The following is a 26,920-nucleotide window of genomic DNA, read 5'->3' on the forward strand; positions in this document are numbered from 1 at the left end:
GAGGAATGGGGATGTGCCTCCAGACAAGGCTGTGAGGGAGGCAAGAAGCCTCACGTGGGGTTTTTACTTTATCCGAGGTTCAGCTTCTAAAAGGTGGTATGTCTGGGAGCCTGGGACAGACTGGCACAGGTGAGGAGCAGGGAGAGGGCAGACCAAGGCAGACATCCAGGTTTCCAACCTGAAGAACGGTGTGAATGGCACCATCCGCTGATGGGGACACAGGGAGGGCCGAGTGCAGGTGCGGGGGTCTCATCTGCTCTCCCTGTGGGAGATCCAAGAGGGCGTCAGTAGGAAGTAGGGCTGACAGTTTGGAGGGCGAGAAAGAGGCACAGCTGGAGGATAAATCCAACAGGTGTGAGCCCATTCATGGCTCTTAAAACCATGGAAGAGCATGCGATCATCTCAGGGGTAAACGCGGAATCAAACAGAGGCAGTCCAGAAAAAAGGCTAGGGCAAGGTTGCTGAGCCAGCCAAGAGGACTGGACAGCAGAGTGAGAGGTGGAGGGGACCCAAACAGGTGGGAAGTTCCAGGACCAGGGGTCAGCAGGGCCAATGGTGCTGAAAAGTACCAGTGTCCAGCGTGGAAACAGCCGTGAGCTGATGGCCTGCATGTCCTAAAGGGAGGCGGCAGGGGTCTTGTGCAGGCCTGTGCTGAGTGAGGGGCCGGTGTGCCTGGGTTGGAGAGCTGAGGTGTGTTGCAATGCTGACAATGGGCTCTCAGACAGTTCTACTCTGACTGGCCCTACGACTCTAGCTGACATTGCTATCTATTCAAGATAGTCTCAAATAATAGATTCTTTTTCTTAAGTTTAATTTTTTATGTTTCTCTCAATTCATACATGCAGTTCAGATGTCCCTAAGCCTCTGGCACTTTTTATTATTTAGATTTCCAGGCAGTGACATTCATACCACACAATTCACAAAAGGAACATCTGTATTTTAGGAATCAGGGCAGGAAACATAAACTCCAAATCCTGACTGGTCCTGCCCCATTAATTTTCATTCTCATTATGCAGGGTTTTTCAAACTTACACAGGTTCTAAAAATGATTTTTAAAATTAAAATCGAAGTATAGAAAACAAAGAAATAAAGAACAGGTTTAAACTGTTAAACACCCAAATCTCACCAGGCTTCCTTTCGAATGCAGAGCTAACCAAGACCAGAGCAGTGTTTACTTCCTCCATGGAAGAGGCTCCATGGCCTCCAGCTTCAGACATGCCATGATCACCACAGAGAACCAGCAGACTGGGCAACAGAGGATCTCTCTCCTGTGAGGCAAAGGGAAGGCATTTCAACTGTACCCAGACTGGGGAGAACACACGATCTTGTTAAGAAAACTACTTCAGATTTCAGCTTTGCTTTGTAAATAGTAGCTCTTTCTAAATGAGTTACTGTTATTATTTTTTCTAACCTATGAACTTACAGATTAAAGGGTCAAGGTCAAGTAATGTCATAAACAGGGACTCCACTGGCAGTCCAGGGGCTTCCCTGGGGGCTCAGCTGGTAAAGAATCTGCCTGCAATGTGGAGACCTGGGTTCGATCCCTGGGTTGGGAAGATCCCCTGGAGAAGGGAAAGGCTGCCCACTCCAGTATTCTGGCCTGGAGAATTCTGTGGACTGAATAGTCCATGGGGTCACAAAGAGTCGGACACGACTAGGCGACCTTCACTTTCACTTTCTGGCAGTCCAGTGGTTAGGACTCTGCCCTTCCACTGCAGGGGGCTTGGGTATGATCCGTGGTCAGGTAACTAAGATGCCACACACGGCCAAAAAAACCCCCAAAACTAACAACAGTACTGTCTTAAGTAAGACAAACGGGATTAAATGGAGGTCACAGAGCACAGGGCAGTCTTCTTATCTGTCACACACAGCTGCCCTCTGCCCCTAGGGCTCTGGCCGGTGGCTCCTGCTGCCCCTGGGATGGACCTGACAGGCTCCAAATTGCCCGTGCTGCTTCTCTGCCTGGAACATACCTTCATACATGGCTTACTGGCACTCCCACCTGCTTCAAGCCTCTGCTCACCACTCACATGTCCTCAAAGACTGCTCTGATCATGCAGTTTAAACTTTTGGCCTTTCTCTCACATGTACACTCCTCCCGCCCTATGTTCTGCTACAGTATCAACTTCTGTCTGGGACACCTCTGACTCACTGATTACGCTCCCTGTGTTCCCTCCTGGCTAGAGGCTAAGCTCCTCAAGTGTCTGTACAGGCACAGTGACACAAGGCATTCAGGAGAAATTATCTGGATGAACAGGTGGAGATACTAAGAGCCACTCTTCGGCAGGGCTGCTGGGTACAGCGCCCAGCACATGGCAGGTGCTACTGTAGGTGAAGGTTGCCTGAGTGCTGGTGGGCATGAAGCTCATGCAAGGTCGCCTGAGTTCACTTCGGAAGCTCCACTTCCCCCAGGAAACACTGGCACCTTGACAGGCTCACCTCTGCCAGCAGTGCGGTGTGGATCTTCATCAGGATGCTGTCCATCTCACTGAGCTTGTGCCCAACCAGGGGGCTGCTGGGCCCAGAAATGTGGCCGATGTGGTCCAGCCCGAGGTAGTGCAGGATTAACATATCCCAATCCTGCCTTTTTAGTACTTTATCCAAATGCCTTGTAACATTATTATCCACCTTTAAAGGGAAAAAAGCACATATCAATAGCTTCCCTAATTTCCTTTGTGTTTACTCTTCAATGAAAAGTGACATGGCTATTTTCAAATCTAGTGGTTTTTTTTAGGTACTCAGAATCGTGGGAGTTTGCAAAGACCACAAAACAAAACAAACCTCCAAAATAAAAACTGTCTTAAAAAATGTTTGCATTAGATCAAGCTTTCATTAATATTTCTATGTCTCTAAGTTATGAACACAACATATTATAATTTAAATGCACAAGGGTTGTTCTGACAGAACAATTCTGTAAGATCACTACTGGAGCATAAACTAAAGCTGACCAGATGACCAAGTTCAACAGGTACCAGGTCATTACGAGGCAACTAAAGGCTAAGGGCAGTTGGGTAAGACAGAACAATGCCCAGGGTTCAAGAAACCAGCGGAGTGAAGCTGAGGGCATGTGTGTCCTGTAAGAACGCTATTCAGGGAGGAAAGAGACACACACTCAGTGGTTCCCACTCAAACAGCCCCCGACAGACCCATTAGCCTGGAGAGCCCTGACTCCTCAGATGGCCTTTCTCCCTTCCACTGAAGAATCTACCATGAAGAGAAGTACTTTTGAGAGGTCATACGCAGGAAGGGCAGTAACTGCTGTGTCTATACAGGTCACCTTCAGTGAAGCAGACACTCCATAAGGCCAAGCAAATGGACCCATCCAACGCCAGCTCAGACTTGTGGTGCCTCTGCCCCAAGGGCCAGCTTTCTCACCGTGGGTCTAATCATGCCCTTTTCCTCTTTGGAGGCTGCACACCCAGCCCAGGGTCGATGCCTCTTGGGACCAGGCTCACCCAGCACACTCATGCTGCCAACCCCATAAAACAGCTGTGAGGCATGATCCCTGGCAGACCATGGAGACCTCGGGCTCTGCCATGCACAGATGCTGTCAAACTCAGGCTGAGGGACTCCTCCTGGGAAGCCCTTCCTGACTGTTGGTACCCATTGACAGGTATCCATCTGGGCTTTAGGGTCAGAGAACTAAGCTCACACCTCTGTCAGGGTTTATATTTCTGGCTTGGAGCTGATAATGGGAAGGAACAAGTTTTTCAATCTCTCCATACTATTCTTATTGTATTAATAAAAGCCACATACAACACAATGTTGCCCCTTGCTAAGAACAGGGTACCAGGCTGTCTCATTGGATATATTTTTCTTAAAAACTGACCTCTGTATAATCTGATACAAAAAAAGAGGTTGTTCCATCATATTCCACAAAATGCTTTGGAAATAATTTCACCCATGTTTCATCTCCATAAAAGATGATTCTTTTCCCAGCAGCTTTGGCTCGTGTGATCACATTGTCTTCCATCAACGTAGGAGAATTGAGGTTCCTGACGACATCGATGAAGCCAGGGAGGCTCCCTGTCAGCAACGCCTGTAGGAGGGAGCACTCAGGAGTCAGTCCATGGAATCTGCCCATGGTGTCCAAGTGTGGTGTGGTGATCAGGGACAGAAATGACTTGATGACTAAAGGAGGCAAGCATAAAGCTAAAGTGACCCCAGTACTGAAGGCTGGGTCAGTGTTAAGACAAAGCAGGGCACAGATTCTGAGCAAAACCAGCAAACTAAGTAGTGAAGAACTGACCATATTTCAGTTAATGAGAGGATAAAGGAGGCGGCTGTGAGGTAGCCAGATGATAGCTGTGGTCAAAAAGGCAGCGATGGATTTTAAGAACTGAAGCAGATGGCAAAGGGCGGGAAGAACTCTGTATATCCAAACCCACTGACTGGTCCTCACCTAAGCTTCAGATCTGCTTCATGCAACAAGCAAACTCCTGACCCTAAAATCCAGCAATTCTATTGTTCACCCCTGAGAAAGAATAGCTTCCCACTCACCCAGGGAGGAAAGCAGCCTCTAAACAAGAATTATCTCACAGTAAACTGGCCCAGGGATGCTGGTAGGACACATTCCCCCCGCCCACCAACCCACCGCCAACACACCATAATTATTGAAAAAGTGGGTGGGTGTAACATGTCCTCACAACTTTCTGATACAGAATTAAGTCAATCACTCCCCCACCCCACCCCTGCAGTTGAGCAGAGTCTAAATGGGTCACGGGTCTTTGGGATCTGGAGTGAGCTTGCAACCCACAACACTGGCATCCAGGGACCTGTGTGATAAAAAATAAATAGGAATCTGGACAATGTGAACAGTGTAACAATTCTGCCAAGACCTCTCTATCAGCAAATTAACAAAAATGAATTAATCTTGGACTTGGAGAGTGAGGAACTTGGCAAATCCTCTCCCCCAAGAGCAACGATAAATCTGGATATAACTGTCAAAAACAACCACTACAGGACTTTAAAAACTCAGTAAGGATATACACACTGAAACGTTCTTGTTCAAAACAAACTTTCAAATTCCAGTAGAAGCTGTGAGTACTTGTGGTGTTTTATCATGGGCTGAGGTGACAGAATTCCAGCTGAGCTATTTAAAATCCTAAAAGATGATGTTGTTAAAGTGCTGCACTCAATATGCCTGCAAATTTGGAAAACTCAGCAGTGGCCATAGGACTAGAAAGGGTCAGTTTTCATCCCAATCCCAAAGAAGGGCAATGCCAAAGAATGTTCAAACTACTGCACAATTGTGTTCATTTCACATGCTAGCAAGGTTATACTCACAATCCTTCAAGCTAGCCTTCAGCAGTACATGAACTGAGAACTTCCAGATGTACAGGCTGGGTTTAAAGAAGGCAGAGGAACCAGAGATCAAATTGCCAACAATCACTGGATCATGGAGAAAAGCAAGAGAGTTCTGAAAACAAACAAACAAACCAAAAAACAAAAACAAACACAAAAAAACCCCATCTCCTCCTTTACTGAGTACACGAAAGACTTTGACTGTGTGGATCACAAAAAACTGTTGAAAATTCTTAAAGAGATGAGAGTACCACCTTACCAGCCTTCAAGGAGTACGCCAAGGCTATATATTGTCACCTGCTTATTTAACTTCTATGTAGAGTACCTCATGTGAAATGCCCGACTGGATGAATCACAAGCTGGAATCAAGACTGCCAGGAAAAATATCAGTAACCTCAAATATGCAGATGATATCACTCTAATGGCAGAAAGTGAAGAGGAACTAAAGAGCCTCTTGATGAAGGAGAAAGAGAGTGAAAAAGCTGGCTTGAAATTCAACATTAAAAAAACTAAGATCATGGCATCTGGTCCCATCACTTTATGGCAAATAGAAGGGGAAAAACTGTACATAGTGGTAGATTTTATTTTCTTGGGCTCCAAAATCACTGCAGACAGTGACTTTGCCAACAAAGGCCCATATAGTCAGAGCTATGGTTTTTCCAGTAGTCCTGTATGGATATGAGAGTTGGACCATAAAGAAGACTGAGAGCCGAAGAATGCTTTCGAACTGTGGTGCTGGAGAAGACTTCTGAGAGTCCCTTGGACTGCAAGGAGATCAGACCAGTCTAAAGGAAATCAACCTGAATATTTGCTGGAAGGACTGATGCTGAAGCTCCAACACTTTGGCCACCTGATGCAAAGAGCCAACTCATTAGAAAAGACTGATGCTGGGAAAGATTGAAGGCAAAAGGAGAAGGGGGCAGCAGAGGATGAGATGGTTAGATAGCATCACTGACTCAACAGACATGCATCTGAGCAAACCCTGGGAAATAGTCATGGACAGATGAGCCTGGTGTGTTCCAGTCCACGGGGTTGAAAAGAGTCAGGCATGACTTAGTGACTGAAAAACAAGTTCCCCTCTCGCACACTTAGCCATGAGTACCAGGAGGGGCCCACCCAATTCGGCGCTCCATCGAAAAGTCCCATGCCAGGGACAAACTGAAAACGGGGAAGGCCGTCATGGCTCTCTGAGGTGTCAATGCTGGTTGTAGAAACACAGAACAGAAAACGCAGAAATGGAGTCTGGGGTATGGGATAATTGCTGCAGACCTCTGTGAGCTCCCACACAATCCTGGAATCTGGAAGGCTGCGTGCATACATGGGGTGAGGGTACACCCAGGAGAGAACAGAGAGCACTGTTCGGATAACTGAGAGAGCTATCTGTTCCTTCCAGCTGTTTGAGACTTGCTCAGACAGATAGTAAGTTAGGGAGATGCATAAACTGACTTTAGATGAGTGTGTGGCCCAAACCACACACCGGTCCCTTTGCCGAGGGCAGAGGCCACATCACATGTGTGTTTAAGCACAACCTCTGACCAGTCATTGGGTCATCACTCAGCCATGCTCACCTGGCTGCCCCTCAGGAAGACTAGCTTTAAAAAAACAAACAAGAGCAGACATCTGTGAGTGTACATCTCAGGATCTCATGAGAAACAGACTCTAGAACCAGCTTCAGCAAGCCACCAAAACAACAGTGACAACCGCCACCACTCCTGGGACGGGGATCAGAACCCAGAGCTGAGGTGGGAGTCACACAGATGTATACAGCTGTTAAAGCTCATCAAATTATGTTATACTGTACTGTATGAAAACTCTGTCTCAATGAGGTTATTTTTTAAAACTTGACCTTTTCATCTGAAAAATCTGCTCTCTAAAGGCAACCAGTTACTTTGGATGAATATCTTTTCATCCTTTTGTTCTGTATGTATATAATCACAAATATATAAAGTATACATTTTATCAAAATGGTAACTATATAAATAATTCTGCAACTTGCTTTTTTCACTTAAATCTTTCTGCAGAAAGCATACAGGTATTTCACCTTTTTTTTTTTTTTTTAAACAGCTACAGTACTCCAGAGTTTGGAGGTACAGTATATTTATCCAAGACTGATTTAATGACCACTGCTTTTAAAAAGCTTCCAGTTTGGAAGTGCCATTGGAGCTGTGGTGTGAAGGCATAGTGTCGTCTAGGTGAGGCAAAGTGGGGCTTTCCAGAGTGAAACGCAGCAAACTGTGAAAACCCCACCGTGAAAGGGGGTGGCACCCGTGGGGAACCTGTGATCTGCTGGATAAAAGACACAGGATAGGGAAACGGGCTTAGATGAGGCTGAAGAGAGAACAAAGGCAGGACCACGCACCCTGAGGCCTGAGTTAGGAGGCACAGTGTGAGCCGCTGGGGGTTGCTGGGAGTGGAGCAGAGCGACCTATCTGTTCAGACAGGTTCTGGGTGAGAAGAGGTGCTGGCAAGGGTTTTACAGGCTGAGATCATAGCAGACTGGACGAGGGTGGGAGTAGTCCAGGCTGAGTCTAATTCAGTCACATGAACAGTGTAAAGAGATCTGTTCGCCTCATTTCTTGTGAAGAGTGTTATCATCAGCCTTTCGGTGTCTACAGTGTGCTAGACAGACTGTTTAGGCGCCTTTGAGCTGATTACTAGCAGAGGTAAGACTCTCTCCCTTTCAGTCGCTTCCTGTGGATTCTTTACATCCTTTGTCCAGCTGCCACCACACTGTTGCCTCTGACCAGATCTTCCTGACATACTATGGGATTTACATCTTGTTTGCTGTGTTAACTGTAAATGATTTCCCTCCTTTATCGTCAGTTGACTTTTGTTTATGATGTCTTCTACCACTTAGGGTCGAATCTGTCCATCCCTCCCTCTGGGCTTTCATAAGACACTTCCCTCCTCCTCCCCCCACTAGTCTGAGCTCACACTGACATTTTCAAGAAGGGCGGGACTAGCTGGTATCCCCTTCAACCCAGGACACACGCAGGCAGCAACCGAGTTACAGCTGAGAGCCTTGGAACTTTGAGTGAGCGCCCTTCTGTCAGCTCCTTGGAGGCCTTCCCGGGGCTGCTGTGGTCTTGGGAGCAGTAGTTTCTTGTCTTCTGAGAATTAAGGAGGGCTCTGCAGGGACGACTGAAAGAGAATCTGGCCTGGCCACCTCATTCTGCAGTGTCACTGAGAACACGTGTGACCAGCAGAGGTTCTGGAAGCAGACAAGCACAGGCTCATGCTCGGTTTCTAATGTCAGCTGTGAGATTTTCACCACTTAAATCCTGCTTCCTCATCCAGGAAACGAAGAGAGTGGCGCCGAAGTCACGGAGCCTTGCCCATGGGCTGTGGTCAGAGGGCAGAAAACAGTGCCTGCACCACGGGCATGCTGCAGCCAGTGGTAACTGCTCATTATGACAACTACAAATTCCCCCAAAAGGAAAGGCATTCATGAGTTAGTTACATTGTTATAGAAGTAAGTTACCGTATAATCTTGGCTTCCCTGATAGCTCAGTTCCTAAAGAATCCACCTGCAATGCAGGAGATCCTGGTTTGATTCCTGGGTTGGGAAGATCCCCTGAAGAAGGGAAAGGCTGAGAAGTCCATGGACTGTATGGTCCATGGAGTCACAAAGAGTCAGACACGACTGAGCTACTTTTACTTTCACTTACTGTATAATCTTAACACAGAATAGAGTTTGAACATGCTACTAGGAACTTCCCTGGTGGCTCAGACAGTAAAGCGTCTGCCTGCAAGGCAGAAGACCTGGGTTCAATCTCTGGGTCAGGAAGATCCCCTGGAGAAGGAAATGGCACCCCACTCCAGTACTCTTGCCTGGAAAATCCCATGGACAGAGGAGCCTGGTAGGCTACAGTCCATGGGGTCACAAAGAGTCGGACACGACTGAGCAACTTCATTTTCACTTTTCACTAGAGACATCAGTCTTGAAATTTTAAAACTGTGTTTCATGACAATTGTATCAGCACCTCCAGATGAACTAAGTCCCTTCCCTTAGTGGAAGCAGGGCAGGGGACACACTCTTTATGTGTGCCTTACCTGATCCTATCAATTCCAGAGCTGTAAACCCCTAACTCCAGGATGGAGTTCCTGTATACTATTTCCTCACTGGTGAAGAATGAGGAACAAGAACCTACAAGGACCCAACACAAAACACTGGTTTGGTGAAATGAAGCAACCTGGAGAAAGGAGGACCACACTGGTCGATATGCAGGACTGAACAGAACCTAGAGCAGGCATGCTCAGATACTTTTCCTTACAAAACCGCCCAGATTCCTAATGACACTTTTCCTATCAAAATGACAGAGGAATGAGTTCCTTCCACACTTCTGCTGACAGGACAGACAGAGAATCAGTGATCCTGATGGTCATGAGCCTGGATGCCTTTCTTTCAGCTTCCACGGGACTCTTCAGCAGAATGACTGCTCACTGAGAAGCTGTTCCTGAGCAACCTAACTAGAGGGGGCCTCTGCCACTGCCCATCACTCTCTTCATGTTCTCTTCCTCAATTTCTTCTGTAGCACTTACCACTTACTGAAACTGTTCTGACTATTTATTTGTATACTTACATATTTTCTGTCCCCTCAATTAGAAAGTAAGCTTCATGAGTTTAGGATAGTTGCTGTCTTGTTCTTCACTGAATCCCATGAAGGGATTCAGAAAAAAGTTTGTGAGCCAATAAATAAAGCTTTATCCTTTCCTTTCTCTATAGTTCTTGAGTAAAGCACTGCATGTCAAGTCTCACCCACTAGGCTGAACACCTGAAGGTGGTTTATACAGTAAAAGCAGAGATATCTGCTGAGGCCAGGGCATGCTGATTTGGTCACTGTATATACTAAGATACTGGATGAGTCATTTAATTTATTTGAGTTTGCTTCCTCATCCATAAAATCAAGAGGTTGAAGTAGATAACCCTAGAGGCTCCTCTCAGAAATCTGACTGACTCACTGATGATTAAAAACAGCAGGCTAGCAAAGAAGATGGTATCTCTTGGATTAGACTGGCCGAGAAGATCTGGCTCTAAATCTGTTATGCTTCCCATGAAGCATGAGCTCTGGCTACCTGACAGAGGGCATAAATCATGAGTCTTAGTTCCAGTCTCTGGAAGGCTTCATCAGCATTCTATTGCCCCAGCCAGGAGGACAGCACCAAAGTAGTTTCCACTTAGCTAAAACTGGGACTCCAAGTAAAAGACAATAGAACATTCTTCTAAAGCTCTCAAAGAGCCAAACCATGATCTATAATATATTAAGTCAAACTGCTTACCTTGATTCGAGGCATAGTAACTGTAGGTGGCTTTGCTTCAGCCACAAAACTGAGAGATGATCCTTTTTCCACAAGATAAGTTGTGTAGGGCATAAATTTCACACCCTTTGATCCAAACACAAAATCATCTCTCAAGGCATCTATCAGCAGAATAACAACTTTACTGAAGAGCGGTGGTGGAAGCTCGGTCCAGTTGGAACTGGCTCCTAAAGTGTTTGAAAATGAAAAAGGAAATTGAATTTTAAACTCTTTTTTAGTATCCAGGAACTTTATAATCTGGTTTCTCCCTACTTCTCCAGCACATACTCTGTCACATCTACACATCCTGACCCAAAGGAAAGGGCCTGTTCTTGGGAAACAACGCTGGGGTCAGAGGGTGGGTGACAAGTAAGCTCAGGAGCCCCCGTAGAGAGGAGAGAATTGTCCTTAGCATTGTGGGGTGTACTGACACCGAGGAGTTCCTTCTTGCGAGTCCTACAACGGGATATCAGGGAGCTTGATACAAACAGTGCTGCAGGGAACGGACGGGCGAGCATTTACAAACTGTCTTTCCATAGTTATTAGCTAGTATTGTGTGGACTTGGGCCAAAACGCGAGTTCTTTTACCTAATATTTATTGCTGGGTATTTGAGGGCTCTACGCAGGGAGGTCTTTACTGGAAAAAACGGGCCCTTGGAGGAATGCCACAGAAGAAAACACGAGAGGTCGCAGGAATCTTACCTGCTGTGTCTTACTGAGCAAAAAGGATGCCTGGAACAGGGAGTGACCCAAACATCTGCTCAGGGAAGGGGGTTGCGGTTCACTGGATGAGTACAGCTGGGGAGAGTCTTACTTTTTACGGGTACAGAGAGCTTACTTTGCGGTGACCAGGGACGAAGATCTTAGTGCGGCTGGTACTGGTGCTGGCCACAAAGTTGTAGGATACAGAAAAGGAGGCTGGAGCGGCAAGAAGGGGATCCTAGGAGGTCGGGATCAGAATGGAAGAGACCCCCCGGGAGCCCCGGGCAGAAGATGAAGAGGCGAGGCTCGTAAGGGCAAAGTAGGGCCCGGGGAGCAGAGACGCTGTGGGGAGGGGGGCGCAGTCGTACCAGCAGAGGGTTCGGGCGCCGGGGACTCTGCTTGCCGCTCCGCTCCGGAAAAGACGGGAGCCGGGAAGAAGCCCCGGAGGAACAGCGCGACGCCGAGGACCTCGATCACGACGCAGCCGGCAGCGAAGGTCCCGGAGCCCAGCCGCATCGTGCCCACCCTCCGCTCCGAGATCCGGATTCCCGGGCACCGGGTCACTTCTCGCCCAGGAGTAGAGGCTCTCGACTCCACCGCCGCCGAGCAGGCGGGATCCGCAGCGCCTGACAGAGTCCCTGCGTCCTTTCCGCGTCCGCCGTCGCGCCGGAAATACGCACCAGGAGCCAGCCGCTTCAGGAGAGGCGGCCCAGGGCTCAGACTGCACTTCCGGTGCGCTCCAGGTTCGTGTTGTGAAAGAGCTGCACTCAGCGTGCCAGCAAATGTGGAGAACTCAGCAGTGCCCACAGCGTTGGAAAAGGTCAGTTTTCATTCAAGAAGGGCTATGCCAAAGAATGTTCAAACTATCGCACAATTGCCCTCATTTCACTTGCTGGCAAAGTAATGCTCAAAAATCCTTCAAGCTAGGCTTCAACAGTATGTGAACCGACAACTTCCAGATGTACAAGCTGGATTTGGAGAAGGCAGAGGAACCAGAGATAACATTGCCAACATCCGTTGGATCATAGAAAAAGCAAGGGAAAACATCTGCTTCACTGACCACACTAAAGCCTTTGACTGTGTGGAGCAAACGAACTGCGGAAAATTCTTAAAGAGATGGGACTCTCAGACCACCTTACCTGCCTCCTGAGAAATCTGTATGCAAGTAAAGAAGGAACAGTTAGAACCGGACATGGAACAATGAACTGGTTCCAAATTGGGAAAGTGCAGTTCAGTTCAATCACTCAGTCGTGTCTGAGTCTTTGTGACCCCATGGACTGCAGCACCCCAGGCTTCCCTGTCCATCACCAATTCCCAGAGCTTGCTTGAACTCATGTCCATTGAGTCGGTGATGCCATCCAACCATCTCATCCTTTGTCATCCCTTTCTCCTCCTGCCTTTAGTCTTTCTCAGCATCAGGATCTTTCCCAATGAGTCAGTTCTTTGCATCAGGTGGCCAAAGTATTGGAGCTTCAGCATCAGTCCTTCCAATGAATACTCAGAGTTGATTTCCTTTAAGATTGACTGGTTTGATCTCCTTATAGTCCAAGGGACTCTCAAGAGTCTTCTCCAACACCACAGTTCAAAAGCATCAATTCTTCAGTGCTCAGCTTTCTTTATAGTCCAACTCTCACATTCGTACATGACTACTGGAAATACCATAGCTTTGACTAGATGGACCTTTGTTGGCAAAGTAATGTCTCTGCTTTTAATATGACGTCTAGATTTGTCATAGCTTTTCTTCCAAGGAGAAAATGTCTTTTGCCCCTCCTATTGTTTTGTTGGGGCTTCTCCATTGCCCTTGGATGTGGGGTATCTTTTTTTTTGGTGGGATCCAACATTCTTCTTTCGATGGTGGTTCAGCAGTGAGTTGCAGTTTTGGAGTTCTCCCAGGAGAAGATGAGCGCTTGTCTTTCTACTCCATCATCTTTATATCATGCCAAATCAGGAAAGGAGTACGTCAAGGCTGTATATTGTCACCTGTTTATTTAACTTATATGCAGAGTACGTCATGCGAAGTGCTGGGCTGGATGAAGCACAAGCTGGAATAAAGGTTTCTGGGAGAAATATCAATAACCTTGGATATGCAGATGATAGCACCCTAATGGCAGAAAGCAAAGGGGAATTAAAGAGCCTCTTGATGAAGGTCAAAGAGGAGTGTGAAAAAGCTGACTTAAAACTCAGCATTAAAAAAACTAAGATCATGGCATCCTGTCGCATCACTTCATGGCAAACAGATGGGGAAACAATGGAAACAGTGAGAAACTTAATTTTTTTAGGCTCCAAAATAACTGCAGATGGTGATTGCAGCCATGAAATTAAAAGATTCTTGTTCCTTGGAAGAGAAGCTGTGACGAATCTAGACAGCATATTAAAAAGCAGAGACATTACTTTGCTGACAAAGATCCATACAGTCAATGCTATTGTTTTCCCACTGGTCATGTATGGATGTGAAAACTGGACAATAAAAAAGGCTGAGTGCTGAAGAATGATGCCTTCAAACTGTGGTGTTGGAGAAGGCTCTTGGGAATCCCATAGACAGCAAGGAGACCAAGCCAGTCCCTTGGACAGCAAGGAGATCAAATCCTAAAAGAAATCAACCCTGAACATGGACTGGAAGGATTGATGCTGAAGCTAAAGTTACACCACATTGGCCATCAATGCAAAGAACTGACTCATTGTAAAAGACCTTGATGCTGGGAAAGATTGAAGGCAGGAGGAGAAGGGGACAACAGAGGATGAGATGGTTGGATGGCATCACTGCCTTGATGGACATGAATTTGAGCAAGCTCCTGGAGATAGTGAAGGATAGGGAAGCCTAGTGTGCTGCAGTCCATGGGATCACAAAGAGCTACAGAGATGGGCCAAGGGACATGCTGGCTTTTCCCAGCCAAGGGTCATGTCTGTGGCAGGAGGTCCTGGGCAGTCACCCTCCATCCCAGATCAGGCAAAACTGGTAGGAGGCATGTCCAGCTCCGCAGGTCCTCAATTTCCTAGCAGGCTGATGAGTCTATCCCCAGACACAACTAAGGCCTTTCTCCCTGAAGGCAACTCAGGGACCAGTCTTTAAAGGAACTCATGTCTGGTCACCTTCCTAGGAGCATACAGAGGCCACCACACATCCACTCCTGAGTGACCCACACATTACAGACGAGGCTGCCTGCCTCCGATGTCCCCGTCCTGCAGGCTCCTGCCTGGCCCTCTTGAGATCCATCATTCCCAGAGGGCTGTGGTTACTGTCCCTTGGTCTCTCCCACCTCTGCCTGTCCATCTGTCTTCCCCGAATCAGGACACTGCTCCACCCCCCTGCCCCACCCCACAGTGCTCCTGGATTCCTGCCTTGGAGCTTGCCCCTGTGAACTGTGTTGACCATCAGCATTTGTCACCCCAAGAGGCCCCCAGGAAGATGAATGAACCTCGTGTACAGGTGGGTCACTGCTGAGCTGTCTGGGTTGAGATGAGGTCACTTGATGAGCCATGTTCAGAGTGTGTGTGTATGTGGGTGGGTGGCGGGCGTCCTCACAAGGGGAAGTCTGGACACAGACACATGGGGGACAAAGTGATGTGACAGCAGCAGTGGAGATGGGGTGATGGAACCCCAGGAGCTGGGAGGGTCATGGAACTGACCATTCTGAGAACCTGCGGGAGGAGTGGGCCCCCTACACTTTGACCTCAGGCTCCAGGATTAAGAGTAAGCATGTCATGTTCCAGCCCGTCATCTAGTACGATGTGGGGTCCTGGGGTGGGGGAGTGGGGCCTGTGCTTGTTGAAATCCAGGATCATCTCTGGCCGCCTCCTCTCTGAGCACAAACCCCACTCTTCTTTGGGGAGACAAACCCAGGACCCAGGATTTCTGCACCTTGAACATCCCTGTCATTGCCAGCTGCCCCCATCAGCCCCATCCCCAGGGCATTCCAGGCCCCATCCAGGAGCCACAGTGTGAGTGGCTGTAGGCCAACCCTTATCCTACCCGCTGGACTTGAGTGCAGTCACCTGAGAATTGATTCACCAGTCCCCGCACACATCCCATATCGCAGGACAGGTCATTGTTCCTGGTTTGGGGGTGTTGAGTGTGGTCCTTGAATCTGGACAAAGAAAATCCTCCCCAAGAGACAAGGGCACAGCTGGACCAGGAAGTCAACACTGCTCCCTCCCATCCTCCATGGAGTGAGGTCAGAGCCCCAGTGATACCCAGGAAAGGATGTAACAGCCAGAGGAGTAGAGCATCCTTGGATTGGGGCCCAGTCACCAACTCACTCCCCCAGAGAAAGCAGTGTTTTCACCAGAGCTTCAAAATGTGACCGTTCCCCCAGCAACATCCAGGCTCGGGGAACCAGCCAGATGGAAACCTCATTTCAGTGTATCTGGTATTTATAGGCCCAGTCTTGGGGTGGGGGATAGTCCAGCTTGAAGGAAGATGGATGTGCTCCAGTTCTGGATGCTTGCTGTCCAAGCCCATGCATCGCTGTCCCTGCCCCATGCCCAGCCCCCATCCATTTATGACCCTGTCCATCCATGTCCCCATCCATCCCTGATCCTGTCCATCCATGTCCTCCTCCATCCTTGTCTGTCCCATCTCTCTATGGCCTTGTTCCCCTCAGGAAACCCTTTAGATTCCAAGTGTCCACTTTCCCACCTCAACCGCATCCCTCTGTCCAATTAAATTTGCAGGATTCTTGCCTCAGTGAAGACAGGGCGGATACCCCACATGGGTGTTTTTAGCAGTGACTTGGCTTCCCTTCTCTTCTGGCCTGGGGTCTGGCTGGATCTGATTTGGTTTCCAGCTGCCCTAGGGGTGGAATCAGGCACCTCCTCACCACCATCGCCCCTAACTCCACACTTCTCATCCAGCCTCAGGGCTGACACAGACCTCTCTGGACTCCCCCACTTCCCCCACTTGCTCACCCTCTATCCGGTCCTCAGTCCACCTGTGCTGACAGGTGAGAGCTCCTTCCAGATGCTCCCAAGTGCTTCACCCCAACATCCTCCTGGGGTTGGCCCCCTGTTGTGCAGGGATGGCCACTCACACCGATCCCCACCTTCAGGGCTTGAGTGGGCATCAGACATGCTGCATGCAATGGGTAAACCTGCCTCAGGACATGGGAAGGAGCAGCCACGCCCCGGGACGTGGGGAGGTGTGACCGACCACAGGGTGGACGTCACCACCTGTCTCACCAGGCGAGGGCAGCTGCATTCTCCCTTCCCAGAGACTTTCTCACCCAGCCTGATGATGACCTGGCCTTGTTCCCACACCCCGTTTTTCCTCCACTGGCCATGCTCTTGTCATGAACAGAGCAAGACAATGTGGTCAGTGGCTGCGGGCTGAGGCACACGGACACTGGCTGACCCTCCTGTGCTCATGCTGACTGGCCTCTGCTCCTGGCTCCGGGAGGTCACCTGAGTCTGATGGGAGTGTCCGTGCTCCCTGGGCCTCGGTCCATGTTGGTCTGTGCTGATGGCTTGATGCACAGTGGGGCTTTTGGAGACCTGAGCAGAGGCTGACGTCAAAGGTCAGCCATGACTCAGGCTACCCTGAGTGGTCCCATCCAGTGGACGCCCAGCCCTACTTCTGACCTGTGCCCTCAGCTGATTTTATCTGTGTCATTTCACCTGAGTATACAGCTCAGTAAGCCTTGGGATCCTCCAAAAACCCCCAGGGTGGTGTTGGGCCCCAACCTCACAGTCAGGTTCAGAAGTAGGGATCTCCAGGCCCTGAAATCTGCAGGGCCCGCTGCCAGAGGAGGGGTAGGAGACCCCAGTTGTAGTTAAGCTGGGTCCAGGGCCCTCCTGTATATAGGCATGCTAGCCATGTATCAGGAAGGGGCCAGCTCCTCCCCTCTGGCCTGGTCTCTGGCTTCTGTGAAATGATATGGGAGTGCAAGTGCTGGAGGTGCCCCAATGCTGCGGGCTCCTCAGGTTCCAGGGACACACAGGGCACACAGGGTGGCCACAGTGCTCCCACGGTGTTAAAGCTCTTTCCTAGGATTAGCCTGTAGGTGAGAAACTCCATCCCAAGGAGGGGCAGCGGAGCTGGAAGATCACCCAAGGATGGGCTCTCCCTGCTGTGACCTCCAGGTGAGCCCAAACTGCAGGCAGAGGTGGACCCCTCCAGTTGGAGCTCTCGTGGCTCAGACACTCATGTCCTGGGCTTTGGGGGGACAAATACCTTGGCAACCGTGGTACTTGCCTATATCTGCTGTGGTTAGAGCCTGCCCTGTCTCCTCTTCGTGACAAGGTTCTCACCCCTCCCAGCAGGCCTCTCGGGGGTTAATGGGATGGAAGTGTCCACAGCAGGATTGGAGAGTCTATAGTGGAGGCCACTGGAGGCTACACAGTAGGCAGGACAGTTCCCATCAGTCTCGCCCTTCCAAGCATCATGGTTGTAGGCCCGCACACAGTGCATATTTCAATGTGGTAGTAGGTGCAGTGATCCAGGGATTGGTCCAGCCCACCAGGGATGCCCAGTCCATGTAGGCGTCAGCGTGGAGTGCATGCGGAGCCCTGGCCATGCTCCCACACTCCCAGGAGGACCCCTTGGTGTGATCCCTGGAAAGATCAGAAAGTCAGCCAGCAGTGTCCCCTCCCACTCCTCCCAGCCAAGTTGCAATGAGAAACATAAGGTACCTTGGCAGGGGTGGGGGTGGGTAGGGGGGGTGGGTGCAGGAGGAAGCTGGTGCAGGGGTGGCCTGGTGCCTCCTTATGGTGTGCCATGACCCAGCTCAGCTGTGAGCACACAAGGCTGTGCTGAGCCATGTGAGCCTCCCAGCAAGTCCCCGAAGATGAGAGCGGCCCAGCAGACCTCACCCCTTCCCTCCACGTCTAGTAGATGGAAGAGCCTCTTCCCCTTGCCATTCTGGAAGCTGTTATAGGTTTTTGTGGGTTGGGCCCCTGCCTGTGCTCCCTACACAGAACTGTTTGCTCTGTGGCCTGATGTCCCCTCCTTGATGTTCTCAGGAAAGAATCAGGGGTTTCCAGAGCAGCGTCTATAGGCAACTCTGCATTTGCACCCATGTTTACATCTTCCGTGTAAACACACAGCCTTCCTTGACCTTATGCCTCCTCATCCATAAGGGGATGGTGGTTTCTGCTCATAGGGTGGGTGGAGGGCACACTTATGGCCACAGCACTGGCTCCGTAGACAGCATGGCCCCTTGTGGGCCTGGACCCCCACACGACTGACACCACCTGGCACACAATCATGACTCAGTGACACTGGCTGCCAGGTGTTCAGTCAGGAGGGACCCAGAAGCAGCACCTAGAGATAGACCAGATATGCTTTTTCACAGGCAGTGGATGTACTGGTTATTAGTTCAGTTCAGTGTCCGACTCTTTGCAACCTCATGGGCTGCAGCATGCCAGGCTTCCCTGTCCACCACCAACTCCTGGAGCTTGCGCAAACTCACGTCCATCGAGTCGGTGATGCCATCCAACCATCTCATCCTCTGTTGTCCCCTTCTCCTGCCTTCAATCTTTCCCTGCATCAGGGTCTTTTCAAGTGAATCAGCTCTTAGCATCAGGTGGCCAAAGTATTGGAGCTTCAGCTTCAGCATCAGTCCTTCCAATGAATATTCAGGACTGATTTCCTTTAGGATGGACTGGTTGTATCTGCTTGCAGTCCAAGGGACTCTCAAGAGTCTTCTCCAACACCACAGTTCAGAAGCATCAATTCTTTGGCACTCAGCTTTCTTTATAGTCCAGCTTTCACATTCATACGTGACTACTGGAAAAACCATAGCTTTGACTAGACGGACCTTTGTTGGCAAAGTTATGTATCTGTCTTTTAATATACTGTATATGTTGGTCATAACTTTTCTTCCAAGGAGCAAGCGTCTTTTGATTTCATGGTTGCAGTCACCATCTGCAGTGACTTTGGGGCCCGAGAAAATAAAGTCTCTTACTGTTTCCATTGTTTCCCCATCTATTTTCCATGAAGCAATGGAACGGGATGCCATGATCTTAGTTTTTAGAATGTTGAAGTTTAAGCCAGCTTTTTCACTCTCTTCTTTCACTTTCATCAAGAGGCTTTTCAGTTCCTCTTCGGTTTCTGCCATAAGGGTGGTGTCATCTGCATATTTGAGGTTAATGATATTTCTCCCAGCAATCTTGATTCTAGCATATGCTTCACCAAGCCTTGCCTTTCACATGATGTACTCTGCATAGAAGTTAAATAAACAGGGTGGCAATATACAGCCTTGACGTACTCCTTTTCCTATTTGGAACCAGTCTGTTGTTCCATGTCCAGTTCTAACTGTTGCTCCCTGACCTGCATACAAATTTCTCAAGAGGCAGGTCAGGTGGTCTGGTATTCCCATCTCTTTCAGAATTTTCCACAGTTTATTGTGATCCACACAGTCAAAGGCTTTGGCATAGTCAATAAGGCAGAAATAGATGTTTTTCTGGAACTCTCTTGCTTTTTCGATGATCCAGCAGATGTTGGCAATTTGATCTCTGGTTCCTCTGCCTTTTCTAAAACCAGCTTGAACATCAGGAAGTTCACGGTTCACATATTGCTGAAGCCTGGCTTGGAGAATTTTTAGCATTACTTTACTAGCGTGTGAGATGGGTGCAATTGTGTGGTAGTTTGAGCATTCTTTGGCATTGCCTTTCTTTGGGATTGGAATGAAAACTGACCTTTTCCAGTCCTGTGGCCACTGCTGAGTTTTCCAAATTTGCTGGCATATTGAGTGCAGCACTTTCACAGCATCATCTTTCAGGATTTGAAATAGCTCAACTGGAATTCCATCACCTCCACTAGCTTTGTTCATAGTGATGTTTCCTAAGGCCCACTTGACTTCACATTCCAGGATGTCTGGCTCTAGGTCAGTGATCACACCATCGTGATTATCTGGGTCGTGAAGATCTTTTTTGTATAGTTCTTCTGTGTATTCTTGCCATCTCTTCTTAATATCTTCTGCTTCTGTTAGGTCCATACCATTTCTGTCCTTTATCAAGCCCATCTTTGCATGAAATGTTCCCTTGGTATCTCTAATTTTCTTGAAGAGATCTCTAGTCTTTCCCATTCTGTTGTTTTCCTCTATTTATTTGCACTGATCACTGAGGAAGGCTTTCTTATCTCTTTTTGCTATTCTTTGGAACTCTGCATTCAGATGCTTATATCTTTCCTTTTCTCCTTTGCTTTTCACTTCTCTTCTTTTCACAGCTATTTGTAAGGCCTCCCCAGACAGCCATTTTGCTTTTTTGCATTTCTTTTCCATGGGGATGGTCTTGATCCCTGTCTCCTGTACAATGTCATGAACCTCGTTCCATAGTTCATCAGGGACTCTATCTATCAGATCTAGGCCCTTAAATCTATTTCTCACTTCTACTGTATAATCATAAGGGATCTGATTTAGGTCATACCTGAATGGTCTAGTGGTTTTCCCTCCTTTCTTCTATTTAAGTCTGAATTTGGCAATAAGGAGTTCATGGTCTGAGCCACAGTCAGCTCCCGGTCTTGTTTTTGCTGACTGTATAGAGCTTCTCCATCTTTGGCTGCAAAGAATATAATCAATCTGATTTCAGTGTTGGCCATCTGGTGATGTCCATGTATAGAGTCTTCTCTTGTGTTGTTGGAAGAGGGTGTTTGTTATGACCAGTGCATTTTCTTGGCAAAACTCTATTAGTCTTTGCCCTGCTTCATTCCTTATTCCAAGGCCAAATTTGCCTGTTACTCCAGGTGTTTCTTAACTTCCTACTTTTGCATTCCAGTCCCCTATAATGAGAAGGACATCTTTTTTGGGTGTTAGTTCTAAAAGGTCTTGTAGGTCTTCATAGAACCGTTCAACTTCAGCTTCTTCAGCATTACTGGTTGGGGCATAGACTTGGATTACTGTGATATTGAATGGTTTGCCTTGGAAACGAACAGAGATCATTCTGTCATTTTTGAGATTGCATCCAAGTACTGCATTTTGGACTCTTTTGTTGAATATGATGGCTACTCCATTTCTTCTGAGGGATTCCTGCCTGCAGTAGTAGATATAATGGTCATCTGAGTTAAATTCACCCATTCCAGTCCATTTTAGTTCGCTGATTCCTAAAATGTCAACATTCACTCTTGCCATCTCTTGTTTGACCACTTGCAATTTGCCTTGATTCATGGACCTGACATTCCAGGTTCCTATGCAATATTGCTCTTTACAGCATCGGACCTTGCTTCTATCACCAGTCACATCCACAGCTGGGTATTGTTTTTGCTTTGGCTCCATGTCTTCATTCTCTCTGGAGTTATTTCTCCACTGATCTCCAGTAGCATATCGGGCACCTACTGACCTGGGGAGTTCCTCTTTCAGTATCCTATCATTTTGCCTTTTCGTACTGTTCATGGGGTTCTCAAGGCAAGAATACTGAAGTGGTTTGCCATTCCCTTCTCCAGTGGACCACATTCTGTCAGATCTCTCCACCATGACCCGCCAATCTTGGGTTGCCCCATGGGCATGGCTTAGTTTCATTGAGTTAGACAAGGCTGTGGTCCTAGTGTGATTAGATTGACTAGTTTTCTGTGAGTACGGTTTCAGTGTGTCTGCAGACAATGGAATATTACTCAGCCATAAAATGAAATGAATTTCAGTCAGTTGTAGTGAGGTAGATGAACCTAGAGCCTGTTGTAGAGTGAAGTAAGCCATGAAAATTTCTTAAATGCAGGGATCATGTAGAGCCCAGCAGTGCTTGTGAATGTGAAGTGCCCAAGAACAACAGTTGTAATGTTTTGGGAAATGGCCACAAGACCATTTCTTCATGTCCTGCTCTTATTACTATGGTAACTGGAGCCTTAGGGTTAGTCTTAGTTCCTGGTTGTAAAGTAGAGTGGAATGTATGAGAGGAAGCCAGAAAAGGTTGTGTCTCATTACTTCTTTTTCTTTTTAAGTTAATGTGTATTTTTATTGGAGTAAATTTGACTTGCAATATTGTGTTTGGGGCAGGTGCATCAGGTGGCCAAAGTATTGGAGTTTCAGCCTCAGCATCAGTCCTTCCAATGAACACTCAGGGCCGATCTCCTTTAGGATGGACTGGTTTGATCTCCTTATAGTCCAGGGGACTCTCAAGAGTCTTCTCCAACACCACAGTTTAAAAGCATCAGTTCTTTGGCGCTCTGCTTTCTTTATTGTCTAGCTCTCACATCAATACATGACTACTGGAAAAACCATAGCTTTGACTAGATGGACCTTTGTTGGCAAAGTGATGTCTCTGCTTTTTAATATACTGTCTAGGTTGGTCATAACTTTCCTAGTTTGAGCATTCTTTGGCATTGCCTTTCTTTGGGATTGGAATGAAAACTGACCTTTTCCAGTCCTGTGGCCACTGCTGAGTGTTCCAAATTTGCTGGCATATTGAGTGCAGTGCTTTCACAGCATCATCTTTTAAGATTTGAAATAGTTCAGCTGGAATTCCATCACCTCCACTAGCTTTGTTCATAGTGATGCTTCCTAAGGCCCACTTCCCCTCAGAATCCAGAATGTCTGGCTCCAGGTGAGTGATCATACCATCATGGTTATCTGGGTCATTAAAATCTTTTTTGTATAGTTCTTCTGTGTATTCTTGCCACCTCTTCTTAATATCTTCTGCTTCTGTTAGGTCCATAGCGTTTCTCTCCTTTATTGAGCCCATCTTTGCATGATATGTTGCCTTGGTATCTCTAATTTTCTTGAAGAGATCTCTGGTCTTTCCCATTCTATTGTTTTCCTCTATTTCTTTGCATTGACCACTGAGGAAGGCTTTTTTTTTTTTTTTTTTTTTAATCTCTCCTTGCTATTCTTTGGAACTCTGCATTCAAATGGGTATATCTTTCCATTTCTCCTTTGCTTTTCGCTTCTCTTCTTTTCACAGCTATTTGTAAGGCCTCCTCAGACAGCCATTTTGCTTTTTTGCATTTCTTTTTCTTGGGGATGGTCTTGCTTCCTGTCTCCTGTACAGTGTCATGAACCTCCATCCATAGTTCATCAGGCATTCTGTCTACCAGATCTAATCCCTTGAATCTATGTGTCACTTCCACTGTATAATCGTAAGGGATTTCATTTAGGTCATACCTGAATGGTCTAGTGGTTTCCCCTACTTTCTTCAATTTAAGTCTGAATTTGGCAATCAAGAGTTCATGATCTGAGCCACAGTCAGCTCCTGGTCTTGTTTTTGCTGACTGTATAGAGCATCTCCATCTTTGGCTGCAAAGAATATAATCAATCTGATTTCAGTGTTGGCCATCTGGTGATGTCCATGTGTAGAGTCTTCTCTTGTGTTGATTAGGTATGCTATTTTATTTGATTATTTTTATTATTTTTAATTGGAGGATAATTGCTTTACAATGTAGTGTTGTTTTCTGCCAGTCAACATCGTGAGTCAGCCGCAAGTATACATAACATCTCCTACCTCTTGAACCTCCTTTCCACCCTGTATTTTATATATATTTGTTAGTGTAATTTAATCTTAACCTCCTTATTTATTTCTTTGTCCCACTATTTTCTTTTGGTCACCACAAGTTTATTTCCTAAGACTATGTGTTTATTTAAAATATAAATGAGCTCATCTGGATTGATTTCTCCTTCCTACTGATAAGTGATACTGTATGATATATCTATTGATATTATCTTGTGATATTTTGCCCTGTTTTACATTTTTTGGTTAGTTACACCTGGAATGTTTTTGGAGAGCAGGTATCATTTAGAGCCCAGCAATTTTTGTGAATATTAAGTGTGTGCTGAATCGCTTTAGTCATGTCTGACTCTTCATGACCCTATAGTCTGTAGCCCACCAGGATCCTCTGTCCCTGGGATTCTCCAGGCAAGAATACTGGAGTGGGTTGCTATGCCCTCCTCCAGGGGACCTTCCCAACCAAGGTATTGAAACTGCATCTCTTATGTCTCCTGCATTGGCAGGCGAGTTCTTTACCACTAGCACCACCTGGGAAGCTGGAATATTAAGAACTCATAAGCAATAAATTTCAGGTTGCTGTTGCAGGGAATAGCCACAGGTAGCAAGATGCTCTCATAGATAACTGTTGGTGCTCCTGCAACAGAAGCCTTATTGAAGGTCTATCAGGGGCTCAGTTGCTGGCACAGCCTTGGTCCCCGGGATAGCGCTGCTCAGGTTCCTGAGATGTGGCCCCCGCCCAGGCGACCGATGCCTGAGGGGAACATAGTAAGTGTTTCATTTTATTTGTCAGTTTAGTAGTTATTTCATACTGGAGTATAGTTCATTTGCAATGTTGTGTTTGTTGCTGGTATACAGCAACAAGAGTAAGGTTTACAAAGACCCACATCCAGTCTATTGTGGAGTCTTTGCCCCTATATGTTATTTCAGAGTGTTGATTAGGGTTCCCGTTGTTTACAGTAGGCCCTTGTGGATAATCTATTCTTCTATACGTAAGTGTGTATATATTAATCTCAACCTGCTTTATTCCTCACCCTAGATATTTCACCTACAAAAAGATATAAGTATCTCTATACATAAAGTTTTATTGACTATGCCAAAGCCTTTGACTGTGTGGATCACAATAAACTGTGAAAAATTCTGAAAGAGATGGGAATACCAGACCACCTGACCTGCCTCTTGAGAAGCCTATATGCAGGTCAGGAAACAACAGTTAGAACTGGACATGGAACAACAGACTGGTTCCAAATAGGAAAAGGAGTATGTCAAAGCTGTATATTGTCACCCTGCTTGTTTAACTTGTATGCAGAGTACATCATGAGGAACGCTGGGCTGGAAGAAGCACAAGCTGGAATCAAGATTGCTGGGAGAAATATCAATAACCTCATATATGCAGATGACACCACCCTTATGGCAGAAACTGAAGAACTAAAGAGCCTCTTGATGAAAGTGGAAATGGAGAGTGAAAAAATTGGCTTAAAGCTCAACATTCAGAAAACTAAGATCATGGCATCTGGTCCCATCACTTCATGGGAAATAGATGGGGAAACAGTGGAAACAGTGTCAGACTTTATTTTTGGGGACTCCGAAATCACTGCAGATGGTGATTGCAGCCATGAATTTAAAAGATGCTTACTCCTTGGAAGGAAAGTTATGACCAACCTAGATAGCATATTCAAAAGCAGAGACATTACTTTGCCAACAAAGGTCCATCTAGTCAAGGCTATGGTTTTCCCACTGGTAATGTATGGATGTGAGAGTTGGACTGTGAACATAGCTGAGCACCAAAGAATTGATGCTTCTGAACTGTGGTGTTGGAGAAGACTCTTGAGAGTTCCTTGGACTGCAAGGAGATCCAACCAGCCCACCCTAAAGGAGATCAGTCCTGGGTGTTCATTGGAAGGACTGATGCTGAAGCTGAAACTCCAATACTTTGGCCATCTCATGTGAAGAGTTGACTCATTGGAAAAGACTCTGGTGCTGGGAGGGATTGGGGACAGGAGGGGAAGGGGACGACAGAGGATGAGATGGCTGGATGGCATCACTGATTTGATGGACATGAGTTTGGGTAAACTCTGGGAGTTGGTGATGGATAGGGAGGCCTCGCATGCTGCGATTCATGGGGTTGCAAAGAGTCAGACACAACTGAAGGACTGAACTGAACTGATAAATAAAGATATAAATATCTCTATGTTGTTGTTTTGTTGCTAAGTCATGTCTGAATCTTTTGTGACCCCATGGCCTGTAGCCCACCAGGCTCCTCTGTCCATGGGATTTCCCAGGCAAGAATACTAGAGTAAGTTGCCATTTCCTCCTCCAAGGGATCTTCCCAACCCAGGGATTGAAATTGCATCTCCTGCATTGCAGGTGAATTGTTTACTGCTGAGCCACCCAGAAAAGCTCTAAATATCTCTAAACATTTAACTATAAATATCTATATACATATAGATACAAATGTATCACCTGCCTCAAGACTTTTAATCATCATTCATTTTGCTGGACGTCTGGTTACATATTGCAAAATTCAAGTGACAGTCTTATAAAATAGATAACATAAGTCTTACAGCTAGTAACATTAATCAAACCATGCTTCAAGAGAGAGAGATAGAAAGCATTAAAAATTTTAAAACAAGGAGAACAAATCAAAACAATGATTAGTATAATTACTTGAAATCTGGTCACAATAAACCATCAAACCTGTAGGGGAGCCAATTGGAGAAGCCAAGTTCTGGAAGCATCAGATATAGAGAAAAAGATAAATGCTTCATCTTTGTGTACACTTTACCAACTTGTTGCTATCTACTTAAGTATGTATCAGCCTGTACATACTCATGTAGCTTCTTTCAGGAGGAGAAGAGGATGACAGAGGTTGAGATGGTTGGATGGCATCACTGACTCGATGGACATGAGTTTGAGCAACCTCTGGGAGTTGGTGATGGACAGGGAATCCTGGTGTGCTGCAACCCATGGGGTCACAAAGAGTTGAACACAACTGAGAAACTGAACTGAACTGAAAAGGTGCTAGAAGTTCTCAGTTCAATTTTTTTAAGAGGGTCTAGAAATCATTTAAAATCACAACCATTCTTCTTGCTTCATCGTGTTCTAATCTTGGAGATGAGAAAAGTTTTGGCAGGAATGTTTAATATAATTGTAACTTACCAGATATTTATTATTTTGCATAAATGCAGATCTGAGAGATAGAATTTGGGGGGTACAAAAAGAAAAATCTTGAATGTAGGGACATTACTAGAAATTG

General features: G+C 46.8%; 1 protein-coding gene across 5 annotated transcripts in view; it reads right to left on the reverse strand.

Annotated features, from left to right (window-relative positions):
• The window catches only part of PIGG (phosphatidylinositol glycan anchor biosynthesis class G (EMM blood group)), a 42,563-nt gene extending 30,600 nt beyond the window's left edge, over positions 1-11,963 (reverse strand). For all 5 annotated transcript variants that reach the window (XM_070791999.1, XM_070791996.1, XM_070791998.1 and 2 more), the window contains exons 1-5: positions 11,673-11,963; positions 10,585-10,790; positions 3,830-4,039; positions 2,440-2,628; positions 1,127-1,268 (exon numbers count right to left, since the gene is read on the reverse strand). In XM_070791999.1, coding sequence (XP_070648100.1) covers positions 1,127-1,268; positions 2,440-2,628; positions 3,830-4,039; positions 10,585-10,790; positions 11,673-11,820 — 895 coding nt within the window. In that variant the 5' untranslated portion in view covers positions 11,821-11,963. The remainder of the gene's footprint in view (positions 1-1,126; positions 1,269-2,439; positions 2,629-3,829; positions 4,040-10,584; positions 10,791-11,672) is intronic.
• Between the last annotated feature and the right edge of the window lie 14,957 nt (positions 11,964-26,920).

The sequence above is a fragment of the Bos indicus genome, chromosome 6 (assembly GCF_029378745.1).
Source record: "Bos indicus isolate NIAB-ARS_2022 breed Sahiwal x Tharparkar chromosome 6, NIAB-ARS_B.indTharparkar_mat_pri_1.0, whole genome shotgun sequence".
NCBI lineage: Eukaryota > Metazoa > Chordata > Mammalia > Artiodactyla > Bovidae > Bos > Bos indicus.